We start from the raw sequence: 13,068 nt of genomic DNA on the forward strand, positions 1-13,068 counted from the left end.
AGTCACGTAGCCAGTACGCCTCAGTCCTCGTTTAACTTTCATCATGTTTCACTACTCAACTACCAAACTACTGCCCTAGAAAGAGGGGAGGCGCAGAAATATGAAAGGAGCCACCTCCAGTTCCATCCGTCGACCACACGGCCAACCAGCCCGCCTCCCACCCTACAACAAAGTCCAGCCCTCCGTTCTCAACTCGAGGTCAACAAACCCGACCAACCTCCTAAGCATCTCCAGCATCTCAGCCGTACAAAACACCCTCACCCTAGCCTCGTCGCTCATCCTCCGTAACCTCTCCCTAACCGCCCGCACCGCATCGAGCTCACCCTCAAGCGGGTCTTCCAAAGCAGCAACCACGGCGCAATCAACCATCTGCCCGACAAGCCACTCAATCTCGTCGCCGAGCGTGGCAAGGAGCTGATTCTTCACTTCATCCGCGAACCGGCCCCTTTCAAACTCAAAGTTGTCATGGACAGACTGCGTCACCATGGCACGAATATCCCCCATAAACTGCATACGACGGAAGTCAGGAGATGAGAAAGCCGCGTTGAGCATCTTGATGTCTCCTTCCGTGTCAACACTACCTTTCGAACGCGAAGACGAAGGGGTAGTCTCTAATTCTACCACGCGGATCTTGGTCACGCCGCGGCCGCTGTCGGGGGTATTCCGCGCTGGTGATGATGAAGGCGACCGAAATGGGGGTGTCGTCGGGGCCGGGGAGGCGGGTGTCTGGCGTGGCTCCGCCAGGATCTCAGCCGAGGAGCAGCGGGAGAGGAATTGTCGGGCATTGAAGGCAGGCAGGGCTGCTCTGAGTGCGGAGTCAGTACCTCGGCCCGTGACCAGGAAGGTATCGACCTCTGGCTGGGGCGCGGGGGTTTCTATCCTCGAAGAGGGATTCAGATCATTGAAGGAATAGGGAAGCGGAGGTGGCTCCGCGGTGGGATTCTTGGCCGGCATGGAGCTGAAATCGATGGGGATACCTGGATGTCTGTCTGTCAGTGTGTCAGATATTGGTAAGTGTGCTAGACTGTTGTTAATCTTTGGCTTGTTTCTGATGATACCAATGTTGGTTTACGCGAACAATCTTGGTAATATATAGCGCTCTTGTCCATGAGTCCTGGTCAGACTTGACTCTATCATGTTCATCACAGTGGTCGATTGCGACGGCCAGTCACTGGGCGCTGGAAGCAAACACAGCGTTGCAATTGTTGGCGACACAGCGAACAGTTCGGACTCATAAGTTAACTCGTTCGCATGCACTGCATTCCAGCCAAAGGATCGCTTGATCCACCAGGATGCTGGAAAACGATAGCCAGCCGTGAGTCTGCGTGGTTGTTGTCGCCACGTCATTGTCAATCCACAGGGTAGATCAGTGACATGCATGTCTTGACTCGTCACAAAAACCGTTGGGAGTTTTGCGCCCTGTTACCCTAGAGGGGCGATTAGGGACTGGCTGGGCCGCCGGACCTCCACTTCACTCACATAAGTTCCACGACTCCGACAGGGCACAAGGGTCCATCCATAAGGCAGTTATCAACGGGAAATTGACAACAGAAACTCCGGGAAAGCAAACACCCGAAGCCAAGACATGCTGTGGTTTTTTTTTTTTTTCTTCTTTCTTTTCTGGTCGGGGATGTTTGACTTCCTACAGTTGAGGTTGTCATGAACAAGACCAGATGAATAGATTCGGCCGAAACAAATTAGGTTGAGAATTAACCTCCACCTGACAGACAGCATGCTGGCATGGCGACTTCAGGCTAGCACGATGCGCTGCAGGGACCTGTGTATGCACAGATCCGGCGGTTAAGATCCTGCAAGGCGACGACGGGAGACTCTCCGCGAAGTGGTGTGTCTTTCGGTGTGGATGTTGGTGGGTGGTTGTATGCATGTTTGCGACTGTTATTGCAGTTTTGGGTAAATGCACCCGCATTTCGAACACGAGTTGCAGCCAGCTGCTCAGGGCCTTGCGTTGGCGATCGTAGAGGCAGGCTGAGCCGGGAGAGCCGGGCTCTGGACTTTATCAATACGCCCGGTGTTAGTTCCAGTAGGAATTGATATTTTCTGGGCTCAGTCAGCGGTGACAACGGTAAGTGGTAGGTCGGGATTTGAAATAAAAAATAAAAATCGCAGTAGCTTGGCTAGGGGGGACGGGCGGAAAGGCGGGCTGCAACGGTCGGTGGGCGTCTGCGTCTGTGTTTGCGTCTGCGTACAACGTCGATGGAATCTATCTGGATCAACACAATTTCCTTCTTGAAGCGGCAGGCAAGAAGAGAGGCAGGGAATATACTTGGCCGTGGCAGTATCGACACCCGTGGCGGTCCAGACGGGCGCATTGCAAGCAAGTCTGTGACAGGATGGTGGTCGGTCATGTAGTAGCTGAGGTGAAAAATGACAATAAAACCCCACCAAAAGGTAACGGCCGAGGCTTTGTAAATGTATAGTAAACCGTAGGAGGGCGGGCGTCTAGACCGAGTTGGGTCTTTTGGGGAAGTGGTGCGGCTGGATTTGCAGGATTTGCAGCTACCACATGGTAGACATCTTGGAGCTTGAGCCAGCTGTTGGAGCTTGAGCTGAAGCTGGAGCTGCTGGGTTTGTAGTCTTGGTTGCGGTCTCGGCTTGGAGTAAGGATGGAGGGCGACAGGGAACAGGGTCGGAGCTACGGCAGCCCGTTGCGTCGATCACCACTATGGATGAGAAAGATGTGAGGTAGGAAACCAGAAAAGCTGGAAAATGATGGCCAATGTGTGGTCCTTTCAATTTGAAAAGGGCGTTGTTGTATGAGTAAAGATTGTCGTTAGAGCTAGGTGGTGATGGTGATGTAGTTGTTGTGTTGTTGCTGCTGCTGCTGCTGCTGCGGGGTGTCACCACCCACCACCACCACCACAACGAAAAGTAGCTTAATACCCGCCGCACATGTGAAGAGTGACAAGGTACGTATCCATTTCAGTGCTAGCGGGTCTTTAATCTTATGGATAGCATCCTTTTTCAATGCCGTCACCAAAAACAGAATCTTTGGCCCGATCCGGGGTGGAGGACTTGAAGAAAATAAAAAAAGATAAAATAGACACCGGAAATAAAATCAAAAAAAGAAATGGGGATCTCGAAAATGGATCGAAGATGGATCGAGAACACGGCCACTGAGAAAAATTAAGAGAGCCACGGGAACATTCGGGGGGGAGAAATCGGGGATCAATAAGGAAGTAGTCTTTGGTAGCAATGCATGCAAAAAGATACCTGAGCCAAGTTAGAGCCCCACTTACTCTCATTTGATTGACTACGGATGGGGCCGGGTGGGTCTGATACCTCGTTCGATTCCCTCAGTCAATGGGCTGTTGGTCTCGACGTTCGACGATGCAGCAAAATCAGACCACTTTGACTAGTTCTCGAACCAAACACACCTCAGCCAGGATTCAAACCAACAAGTCCTTTGACCACGCTCATCTCATTGTGTCACCGGCTTCACCCTCAATGTCCAGTTGATCCATTCAATCCCTCACAGAGCCTCCAATCGACGCCATTGAATTGGAAAATTCTGCTGACCTCGCTAAGCACCGCCCAAAAAAAAAGGTCACAGCCGCAGCCGCGATGCGATGCGATTACGATTTTCCCTAGTCACAAGACTCAAGATGCAATGCTATTACGGGCCCTTGTTGTCTCTTTTTCTCTCTCTCTCTCCGGTGGTACGCTGTTTATCTGATGCCAATCTTGAATGGTGATGGCGGGTATTGTTGGTGTTGGTGTTGACGTTGGCGGTGGCTTTGCCCCGAAATACACTACCAGCCTCAGCTCAGCTCCATTCCTTCGGCTCCGTCTCTCGGTATCCTCGGTGTTTTCAAGAGTCCACCTTTCGCATACACGCACACAGACAGCCAGTGAATTGTGAATAGAGGCGCATACTAGTCAACCGACCACTTGGGTCTGCCTGGCCACACCAGCATAACACATCCTTCGTGCACATCATTGTTCGAAATATGTCACTCGTTTACCGTGTACGGTATGGCGTCTCCAAGGGACCTACTCTTCGACCGCCTCCTCCAATTTGGATCATCCGGTACTCCAGACCAGAACTTGGTCGGAACCTGGAACCTCGTTTTCCGTGCCAGGGAAGTGGAATCCCCAGCGCAAAGGAACCTGGGTGGGAGGGACCCTGGAGATCTCGATCGCGCACATCTACCATGTCGCGGGCCACCTGTCAAACTGTCACCCGCAGCGTCAAGACACTGGCGAAGCATCAAACAAGAACTAAATCATCTTCACCAAGCAAGGCACAGCGGCATCCAACAAATGCACACACGTCCACGCCTGATACCCACCGCCTCCCACGCCATCACAGCTTCTCATGCACGTCAAAAACACATCCAACTAACCGCCGCCCGCTCAATTACATCCCCAGCATCGTAGAGTCAGTCCTTCCATGAAGGGCAATCCTGCCCTTCACCGGCCCCATCCGCCAATTAGGTAATGTTTGACACCTCACTTTTTTTCATGACGCCTGTCACGAATCACACGCACTCCATCTCGGTCGATGTCATTCGGATCTTGGTTACGGAAAGTCTTGGTTTTAGGGAGGATTGGGCTAGAATCCCGACTCCAGAGGACCCTTTTCCCAGTGTCCCTAGCATCCTTAGCATCCGAAGTCGTTTCCAAGGTATTGGCATGGCATGAGATTGATAGCATAGCCGATATCACCAACCAAGGCATTTTGACGCCCGTGACCAAGGTTTTTTTTTTTTTTTTTTTTGATAATATTGAAGCCATCGACAAGCGATGGGCAGCAAAGGAGCCTACCTTATGGTCAGATCCCATGCAAGATGATGAAGGCTGAGGGCAGATAATCGCAAAGAAGCGCTCGCCTCCGATGCCCCATGGTCTCATTTGCCCTGTGTCGCAATTTAGTCTCAATATCCCTTTCCTAGTCGGTAGCTAACGCACCAAAAGTCGGCAGCGGGCTTTTTCTGCCCGCCAAGGTTCCGAGGTGCCCCTCCATCGTTCTATTCTCTTTCCATCTCGTTGTGTCCCGTTCCGGGATTTGGGCCATTCCACCCCTGACCCTGTCTGCCCTGCCTACTTGCCGAGTTTCGCTGTCTCTTATTCTCTCTCTTTGACTCTCTGACTCCGAGGGGCTTCGCTGTGGTTGTTGCGCTTACTCATTAACTAAGATTGTCCAGGCAAGCAATTGACATGGTGGGTGGAAGAATACTTCCGGCGCGAGGAGAAAGGGGAAAAAAAGAAAGGGAAGGGTATGCTGTCTCCAAGGCCATAGCAGATTACATCTTCTCGCATTCGTATGCAAAGACATTACACACATCCCCATGTACACACACACACACATACATACACATAGAGCTAGCTCTCACTCTCTATCTCTCTCTCAATGTCCAGGCCCATGCCAACGGAAAGACCTCCGGGCGTCAAAGTACACTACGTACTGCGTTGGGAGGGATTCACGCACACATGCTGCTATTTTTCTCATTCAGCAAGCAGAAAATCCACATTCGTATGCACAGCACACGCACCGAGCTGTTCCCGCGGCGGCGAGAGAGAGGGGAGTCATGGGTCAGGGATGACATAGGGCCACCAAAGTTGCCCACCCACCTCTGGTGTATGCTCCGTGGTCCTTTACCTAGAGTGCCTCTCTCTTCTCATCCCTACCAGGCACGTCTTCTGTATGGACCGCTTCCTCCCAGCTGTCCAAGGCCGAGTCGGAGGATCCTCCCTTGTGCATGTGTCAAAGAGACCCCCCCACAGCACATCTTATGTCAATCATCAGTCTTTCCACCATCGGATCCGTCCGTCCGTACCATACCATAGGCAAAGCCGGGGGTGGTGGTGGTGGTGGTGGTGGTACTCAGGTAGAGGTGCCCAGCGACCGTCAGCTCTCTTGGGCGGTCGTACCTTTTTTTTTTTTTTTTTTTTTTTCTGTCACATTTCCATTGGACGACATGACACCCGGTGCCCATGGCTCTTTGTCGTATGACGGGCCCGTCCATCGCCAGTTTTGCTCGCCGTTCCAACCCGCACCCGCCTTACCATCACCCCCAATTCCCGCGAGATGGCCCACACCCTACCCGCGTACCATAGCTCTTGTCTACACACCCCCTGTTCTCTTGACTACCTTGTCCACGCTGCCAAGTAGTCGTTTTGCTGGTATACCCTTTTTTGAATCTTTTTCGACTTGTGTATATAGCTTTACCTCGCCGTCTATGTCTCCCCACCTGTCCTATGCTCGAACCATCAGCCTCAATCAAGAAAGTAACATCAGACATTCACACATCTCACCATACACATATTTGGTCTTCTCACCCACACCAAGTAACGCCACCAACCTCACACACACAATACTACTCACTCATACTATCAATCAATCAATCAATCACACACACTCAATCACCCAATCTCTCATCCCACCAGACCACCAAACAAACACACAACCCTAGACAATTACCCCTCCATGAATCGCACCATGGCCCAACAACAATCTTTCGAATACTATCAAGTACCCCAGATGTCTCAATCGGGAGTCGCAATGGTGAGTGCTCTCAATTCCTCTATTCCACTTTGTCAATTTTCCCCTTTTTTAGTGTTCTGAATAACCTCACCCGGTGTTCCTCCTCCCCCCAACACTACTCACACTCTCTTCCACTCTCAAACACCCGTCCACAACATAAACTAACAACCAAACAGAGCCCCCCAGAACTCTCTCCCCTCTCCTTCTACGACACCCAGGGCGACTTCAGCGCCGACTCGGCCCCCTCCCGCGGTTCTCCCGTCTCTCCCGTCTTCCCCGCATCCTCCTTCACCCTTCCCTCCGCCAACGACTGGCCCGCCTACTTCGAGAAGCCCACACTTTCCCCGGATCTTGACGTCTTCTACGGCGAGGCCTTTGGCAGCCCCATGTCCTTCCTGTCCTCTCAGAACCTCACTCTCAGCCCCACCGCCAACCCCGCCGACCTGATGTCGGAGACCGTTACCTTTGGTCGTGAGGGTATCAACGACACCCAGCCGCTGTTCCAGAGCCTCGACACTCCCGCCGCGAGACCCCAGCCCCAGCAGACACAGAAGTCGTCCCCAAAGATCACGAGACCCTCCGCTCCTGCCACCACCACCATCACCGCCCGCCCAGCCCAGCAGCGATCCCAGCCCCAACAAACACAACAACAACAACAAACCCGAGCCTCCCCGAGGAATAACGAGCTGAAGCGCAAGTCCTCCGCCTCTTCCGCCTCCTCCCGCTCCGCATCCCCCGAGCCCCCCGCCAGGAGGACAAAGCACTCGGAGCCTTCCAAGAACCCGCACAACATGATTGAGAAGCGCTACCGCGTCAACATCAACGAGAAGATCATCGCCCTCCGCGACGCCGTGCCCTCCCTGCGCTGCGTGGTCCAGCAGACCGAGAACCCCCAGGCCGCCGAGAGCGACGAGGCGTTCGACGTCGTCGAGGAGCTCGGCGGCCTCATGCCCGCTAGGAAACTCAACAAGGCCACCATCCTCAGCAAGGCCACCGAGTACATTGTCCACTTGGAGAAGAAGAACGGCCAGCTGTGGAAGGAGAACCAGGAGCTGGAGAAGAGGCTCGCCGACGTCCAGCGCTGGCAGAGGAGTCAGACTGAGGCTGGACCTTTCTGGTCTTGAGTCTATCGATTACGACGACGACGACAACAACAACAACAACAACAACAAAAAAATAAGAAAAAATGTTGGATTAGAGCGTTCGGAAACGGCCTGTACATATTCGGGGATTTCTCTCCGGGGGGAGGCAAACCCCCCCAATTAGAGAAAGAAAAAAAGCGACCATGAGCGATGTAAAGGGCGGGGGGAAGCGGCGAGGCAGAGCTGTTTTTCGACGAATTCCTTCCACAAAACAATGGCGTTTATCGGTTGGGCATAGGGCAGCATTACTGTTTTCCTGGTTTTTTTTTTTTGTTTTCGGGATGGCGCGAAGACAAAGATATTTTGTATACCACTGATTGGCGCCAAAATCGGGCTTCCATCAAACCATTGAAAGACGGCGTTTTTCCTTTTTTTGATATTTGATATTTTGTTCGCAAAGGGAAACGAACTTGGGTTTATTTAGGGGGACATGTATTGTTCTCATTTTTTGGTTATGGATTACGGACTATAGTATCCTCTCCCCTTTTTTGTTGCCGCGTGCCGCGCGGGTAATGAAACCTTTATTTAGTTACCTTTGGTTTTTGGTTCCTTGTGATCTTATGTTTGCTGCTTGCGAAAATGAGTCTAGTTGAATCTGACTCTTTAGGTTCTCTTTACGCATACATTTATTTGATGTGTATGCGCATATTGTCCTTGCCACGGTACTTGATTGGCTATTCTAGAAGGAGTATGCAAGGAACCGAGGAACGACATGGTCTTGGCGGTGTTCATGGTCAGCAGAGAATAAATCTTCACCCTACCATGAGCATATCAGCAAAGGTCAGATGAGTTGCAATGTGCAATTCGAATTATACCGCTGTTCCTCGCTCGCTCTGCGCATGACCTCTCAGAAACATTATCATAGTAAGATGCGGTAATGATAGTACCCCTTCAAGTGCCATTGGTCCACATTCTTGCCAAGCCCTCAAACTCACACTTTGGTTGTCACTATTATTTCGTGTGACGAACTAGACACATAGAAATCAGGCTAGAAAAGGTGTAAAAGAGTGACTTAATTCAGAAAGAGGGTGTGTACTGGAGAAAACACATACTTACACGTCTACGGTGTGCGTTTTCATACAGCTTACGTAAACATACATCGCTCGGTGTGTTCGGTGAACGTTTGACACTATCGTCACATTTCGTATACTGGTGTATGAACGAACGGTGTATTGTTTTCCGTGATCCCCGTACCAGCCTTGGTACTATGGCATAGAGTTTTGTATTGATAGAGATCGCTGACTTCCGGCAACTCTTGAATCTCTAAAAAAATACATTTACCCTTAATTTAAATGCATGAATTAGCAAACGGGCAGACATAGGAGCCCCCTATTTGACTTTATTCCGCACCTGGCGAAAATGAGGTCACTGGCAGTCGATGGGATAGCCAATTTGGCCGGAAGTAACCCGCAGATGGCACCGAACCCGTCCAAGAGTGCAGGCCTTTGAGTTTGTGAAGATTCCAATAAATATTCGCGGACGTCCCAAGTCCATCGCTTTCCTATTCTGAGCGCTTAAGGCAGTCCATTCGCGCCTCGCCTTAACAAGATGGGCTGCTCCCTTTCGCAAGTACAACGATGCGATGTGACCTGCTCAGGTATTCGTCATTGTAATCTTGAAGAAGGGAAGCAAAATATGCCGCGGGTGGCCTCAACCTGCCAGGTGAGAAAATATACCAGATATCATAGCTCGAGCTAAGTAATTTGCATTCGTGGACGAGTCCGGCATAGACGGGTATCCTACGAGCTGGTAAATCCGCTCCTTGGATCAAACTAGCCAGCAACCTCTTGCTCGACACCCAACGATTTCGGCAACCCGACTTCAATCTGAATGTCGCTTAAAGCTACTACGAGATCTCAGTCACTTTGTTCCAAATCTCTTTGCTGTTTAAAATTACTTTCCACTACAGGGTGTAACGCATCCAACCGGGGGGTTAATCTTTGCGTAACTGGTCTGAAATACAATAGCAGTACCTAGTTTAGAACCGTTATTGCCCTCGAGATGGGAGAAAACTAGCTATGCGAGGATGTAGCTTTGCTTTAGTCCACAGCCGGCATTGTCATGTCTGAGACTCAGCAGTCAGCTTTATCATCGCGACGATCTTGCTGATCATTTCTAGTCATGGTCGCAGCCATCGGCAGAATGGACTTTGAGAGAGCAGATAAACGTGGCAAATGATGTTTAACGGCGGCAAGTAAATACTCTAAATGGCAGATGAGAGCGTTGCACAAATTCCGGCCTGGCTTATTCGGTGGTTCTGAAGCAGTGGTGAAAAGTCCTAGAAGCTTTCCCAAACCATAACCTGCCCTGTCTATCCCACCAAATGCGGAATTGCTCCATTTTGGGACAGACGGATCCTACCCATCTTCAGTTATCTAGGCAAACATTCCTAGGCAGTCTTGGGCAATGAATTTGATTGGCTTTTCCCCGCCCGTAGCGCAAATAAGACTATACCGTACTCGATGGAATAGAGACAACCAACAACGATCCATGCTATGCTAACACCACCGTAACATAAGGCAAGCGGTCAACCTTTCTGTCACTCATCGGGCATCAGAACCAAGTTAGTCACCGTACGGCGCAGCAATTTGAGAAATATCACCAGGGCGGACACCATCGTTCCATTGCCAGTCGCTAATCTCCAATATTCCGCCTTCTGGTCAGTAGACCACTTCACGGGCTATCTCACCTCATTTCAGCCACACAAACAAGCAAACAGTCCGAGGAATCCATCCCACTTACAACTCCTTTGTTCACCTATTCATCTTTGTCCATCAGCAAGTGTTTGCGCAGCTCAAGACTATGACTACCGCTACCACGGCGACGTTCCACCCATTTCCACACCTCCCCGCCGAGCTCCGCACTCGCATCTGGGAGCTGACCGTCGAACCCCGTATCGTAGAGGTCCGCGTGTTGTACGATCAACCAAACCCTACTTACGTCGACGGATTCGAGCCACCAGTCAAGTCGCCACCGCAGATGCGCTACCTATACTCGCTTACCCCAGTCCCGGCCCAGCTGCAAACTTGCCGTGAGGCCCGCGAACACCTCACCACATGTCCCTATTCCGCATATCGATTCGAGAAGGCCTTTTCCGAGATCGGTACAGTACCCCAAAACGGGACTGACCCTGTGCGCTACGTCTGGTTCAACTTCGATAAAGACATGCTCTCCGTTGGAAGGACAGATTTACGCGAATTCCGGGCTGTAGCCCACCAGATTAACCGGCTACGACTTCGGCCAGTGCTCCCAGACGATTGGTATTCCAGCGCGGAGCCGTTGTCAATCGACAGGTGGTTCAGAAATCTTACCGAGGTCCACCTAGTCTGTTTAGAGGGCATTGCGTTGGGCTACTTGACGACTTTAGATTCCGACTTCCCCTGTCGTCCCGAGAATGTGTATTTTGTTGACCCAGAAGCGAAGGGCGTGACGATGATGAACAGTAGCGACTTGAAAGATATGATTTTCAGAGATGATTGGTGGGTTTCATGGCCAGCAGAACAGATTTAAAGTAAGTTCAAAAGGTCGTTCAATGTGACTGGCATTAAAGCACTGACTGCTTATTACAGCTGAAGGGCGTATACATTAGAGATGACATTTTGTAATTTCTAAAAAGGCAAACTCCACCGTATGCAAACTTAAAATGGAGTATAATTGTACTTAGGGATTTCTCTGAACAGTGGATTTCAGTGAGCGCTCTTGACAAAAGATATAAACTGTGACTACTCGGTACTACGAGCAGACGAAGTGTCCGCGAGACCCCTTCCCATTCAGTCAGTGACCTGAAAAAGCTGAATAGAATGCATAAAATACGAACACCGAGCTGTTATACTGATTCTGAAGACAGAGAAGCATATATCGCCGCCATAATACATCCAGACCATCAGAGGCAGTAAGAAGTGGGCATAGCGCGGGGAGAACACTAAACACGCACGAAGCCGATAAGTGGAGTGAATATCCTCGAGACCAGCTCGGATTCTTATAAAATATCATGACGCCTGCGAAGCCCCAAACTTGAGTGATTCCTGGGCACAACTTCCCATAATCGCATCATCATTCGTAACCATGCCCAACCGTGCCAGTCGTTCAACTCAAAACCGCATTTTACCAACCTAACTCCCGCAATACACAAAACCACCGAAGCCATCAATCACCCCGCCAAGAAAACCAAGCTCAGAGGCTACCCATGCCTCTCTCCCGAAAATCTGCCCATAACACGCTGCGCGGGGGCGTCTGCGTGGGTGACAAAGTGGACATGTCTACCGGAACAGCAGCGATGGTGACAACGATCGTCGGAACCAACATAGGTGGGACGTGGAGGACTCTCAAACGTCGCGCGAGTTGGAGCGGATTCAAGCTCCTCGAGTTGCAGGGCCTCCCAGTGCCGCGCCTCCCACGCCTCCTGTTCCGCGGGCGAAAATCCGGAGTGGCGCGGGGCGGACCGGAGAGATTCGTAGATTGCGAGTTGTTCTGAGTCCATGCCGATGGATTGGTGAACGGGGGCGGAGGCAGGTCTACCGCGAGGAGGACGGCTCGTAGCTGAGATATTGCCGGAGGGCTGTGAATGGGAAGCGTTATTGTGGATGTTGATGTTGTTGTTGTTTCCGGTGATAACGACGCCGCTGTTGGTGTTGTGTGTTACATTGTTAGTGGTGTCTCTCCTCGTGTTCGTGGTTGTTCTGGTCGTGGTTCTGAGGGAGGTGTTGTGGGAGTCCCGCGTGATGGGCATCGACATTAGTTGGCCCTGGACCATGCGGTATTCGCGTGTGCCTGTGCGGTAGGCTCGAATTGCGTCAAGCCCGTAGATGTCGAGGCATTCTTCTGGTGAGCAGCACTCGATGCAATAGTCGCTGGGGGGTGGTTAGTAACTACGGTCCTGAAGGGATGGGAACGACGAGACGAAAGGAAGAGAGGGCAGGGATCGTTGACTTACCGGCTTAGCGGCGCGCGACTGGGGCGCTCGCAGTAGATTTCGCGACTTCCATCGGGGTTAATGCGCTCCATTACCGCCACTCTAGAGTTCTCGGCGCCCATAATTGCAATGGTTGGCTAAGGATAAGGAAATATAGAAAGGGGGCTGCTTAACCGGGGATATGTGGCTGTGAAGGTGAGATGGTGAGAGTCTGCCGGACGAAGTATAAGGACCAGTCCAACCAGGATAACTGATGAAAGGAATAGAGACCGATGGGTGTTTGTGTTCAGAAGATGTCTGGGTAAAAGGGAAGAGAAGGAGAAGAGAATTTATGGAGAGGAGAAACGAGGTGGGCCAAGGCGATCTGGGCGGGTTGCCGGGTGAAGACGGCCTACCTATAGTGAGGTGAGATTGTTTCCCAGAAAGGAAATAAAATCAAATTCGTTTTAAAAGTCGGCAGAGGGTTAATGGTAGCTACAAGTTACTGCGGTCCGTCTGAAGTCAGGATT

The 13,068-nt window shown here is 51.2% G+C and overlaps 4 protein-coding genes across 4 annotated transcripts; 2 read left to right on the forward strand and 2 right to left on the reverse strand.

Annotated features, from left to right (window-relative positions):
* Positions 1 to 162: 162 nt before the first annotated feature.
* On the reverse strand, positions 163 to 1,516 carry CTRU02_207778 (uncharacterized protein; the record flags this gene model as incomplete). The annotated part of the gene is made up of 2 exons (XM_036727363.1): positions 163 to 977; positions 1,480 to 1,516. The coding sequence occupies 2 exons, from the start codon at positions 1,514 to 1,516 to the stop codon at positions 163 to 165; spliced, it is 852 nt and encodes a 283-aa protein (XP_036580729.1).
* A 4,932-nt stretch (positions 1,517 to 6,448) lies between these two features.
* On the forward strand, positions 6,449 to 7,629 carry CTRU02_207779 (helix-loop-helix DNA-binding domain-containing protein; the record flags this gene model as incomplete). The annotated part of the gene is made up of 2 exons (XM_036727362.1): positions 6,449 to 6,526; positions 6,682 to 7,629. 2 exons carry the CDS (start codon positions 6,449 to 6,451, stop codon positions 7,627 to 7,629), a joined length of 1,026 nt encoding a protein of 341 aa, XP_036580728.1.
* A 2,820-nt stretch (positions 7,630 to 10,449) lies between these two features.
* Positions 10,450 to 11,157, forward strand: CTRU02_207780 (uncharacterized protein; the record flags this gene model as incomplete). Its single annotated transcript, XM_036727361.1, has 1 exon — positions 10,450 to 11,157. One exon carries the CDS (start codon positions 10,450 to 10,452, stop codon positions 11,155 to 11,157), a length of 708 nt encoding a protein of 235 aa, XP_036580727.1.
* A 670-nt stretch (positions 11,158 to 11,827) lies between these two features.
* On the reverse strand, positions 11,828 to 12,681 carry CTRU02_207781 (uncharacterized protein; the record flags this gene model as incomplete). Its single annotated transcript, XM_036727360.1, has 2 exons — positions 11,828 to 12,497; positions 12,581 to 12,681. The coding sequence occupies 2 exons, from the start codon at positions 12,679 to 12,681 to the stop codon at positions 11,828 to 11,830; spliced, it is 771 nt and encodes a 256-aa protein (XP_036580726.1).
* Between the last annotated feature and the right edge of the window lie 387 nt (positions 12,682 to 13,068).

This window comes from Colletotrichum truncatum (assembly GCF_014235925.2).
Source record: "Colletotrichum truncatum strain CMES1059 chromosome Unknown Contig_0004, whole genome shotgun sequence".
Taxonomy (NCBI): Eukaryota; Fungi; Ascomycota; class Sordariomycetes; order Glomerellales; family Glomerellaceae; genus Colletotrichum; species Colletotrichum truncatum.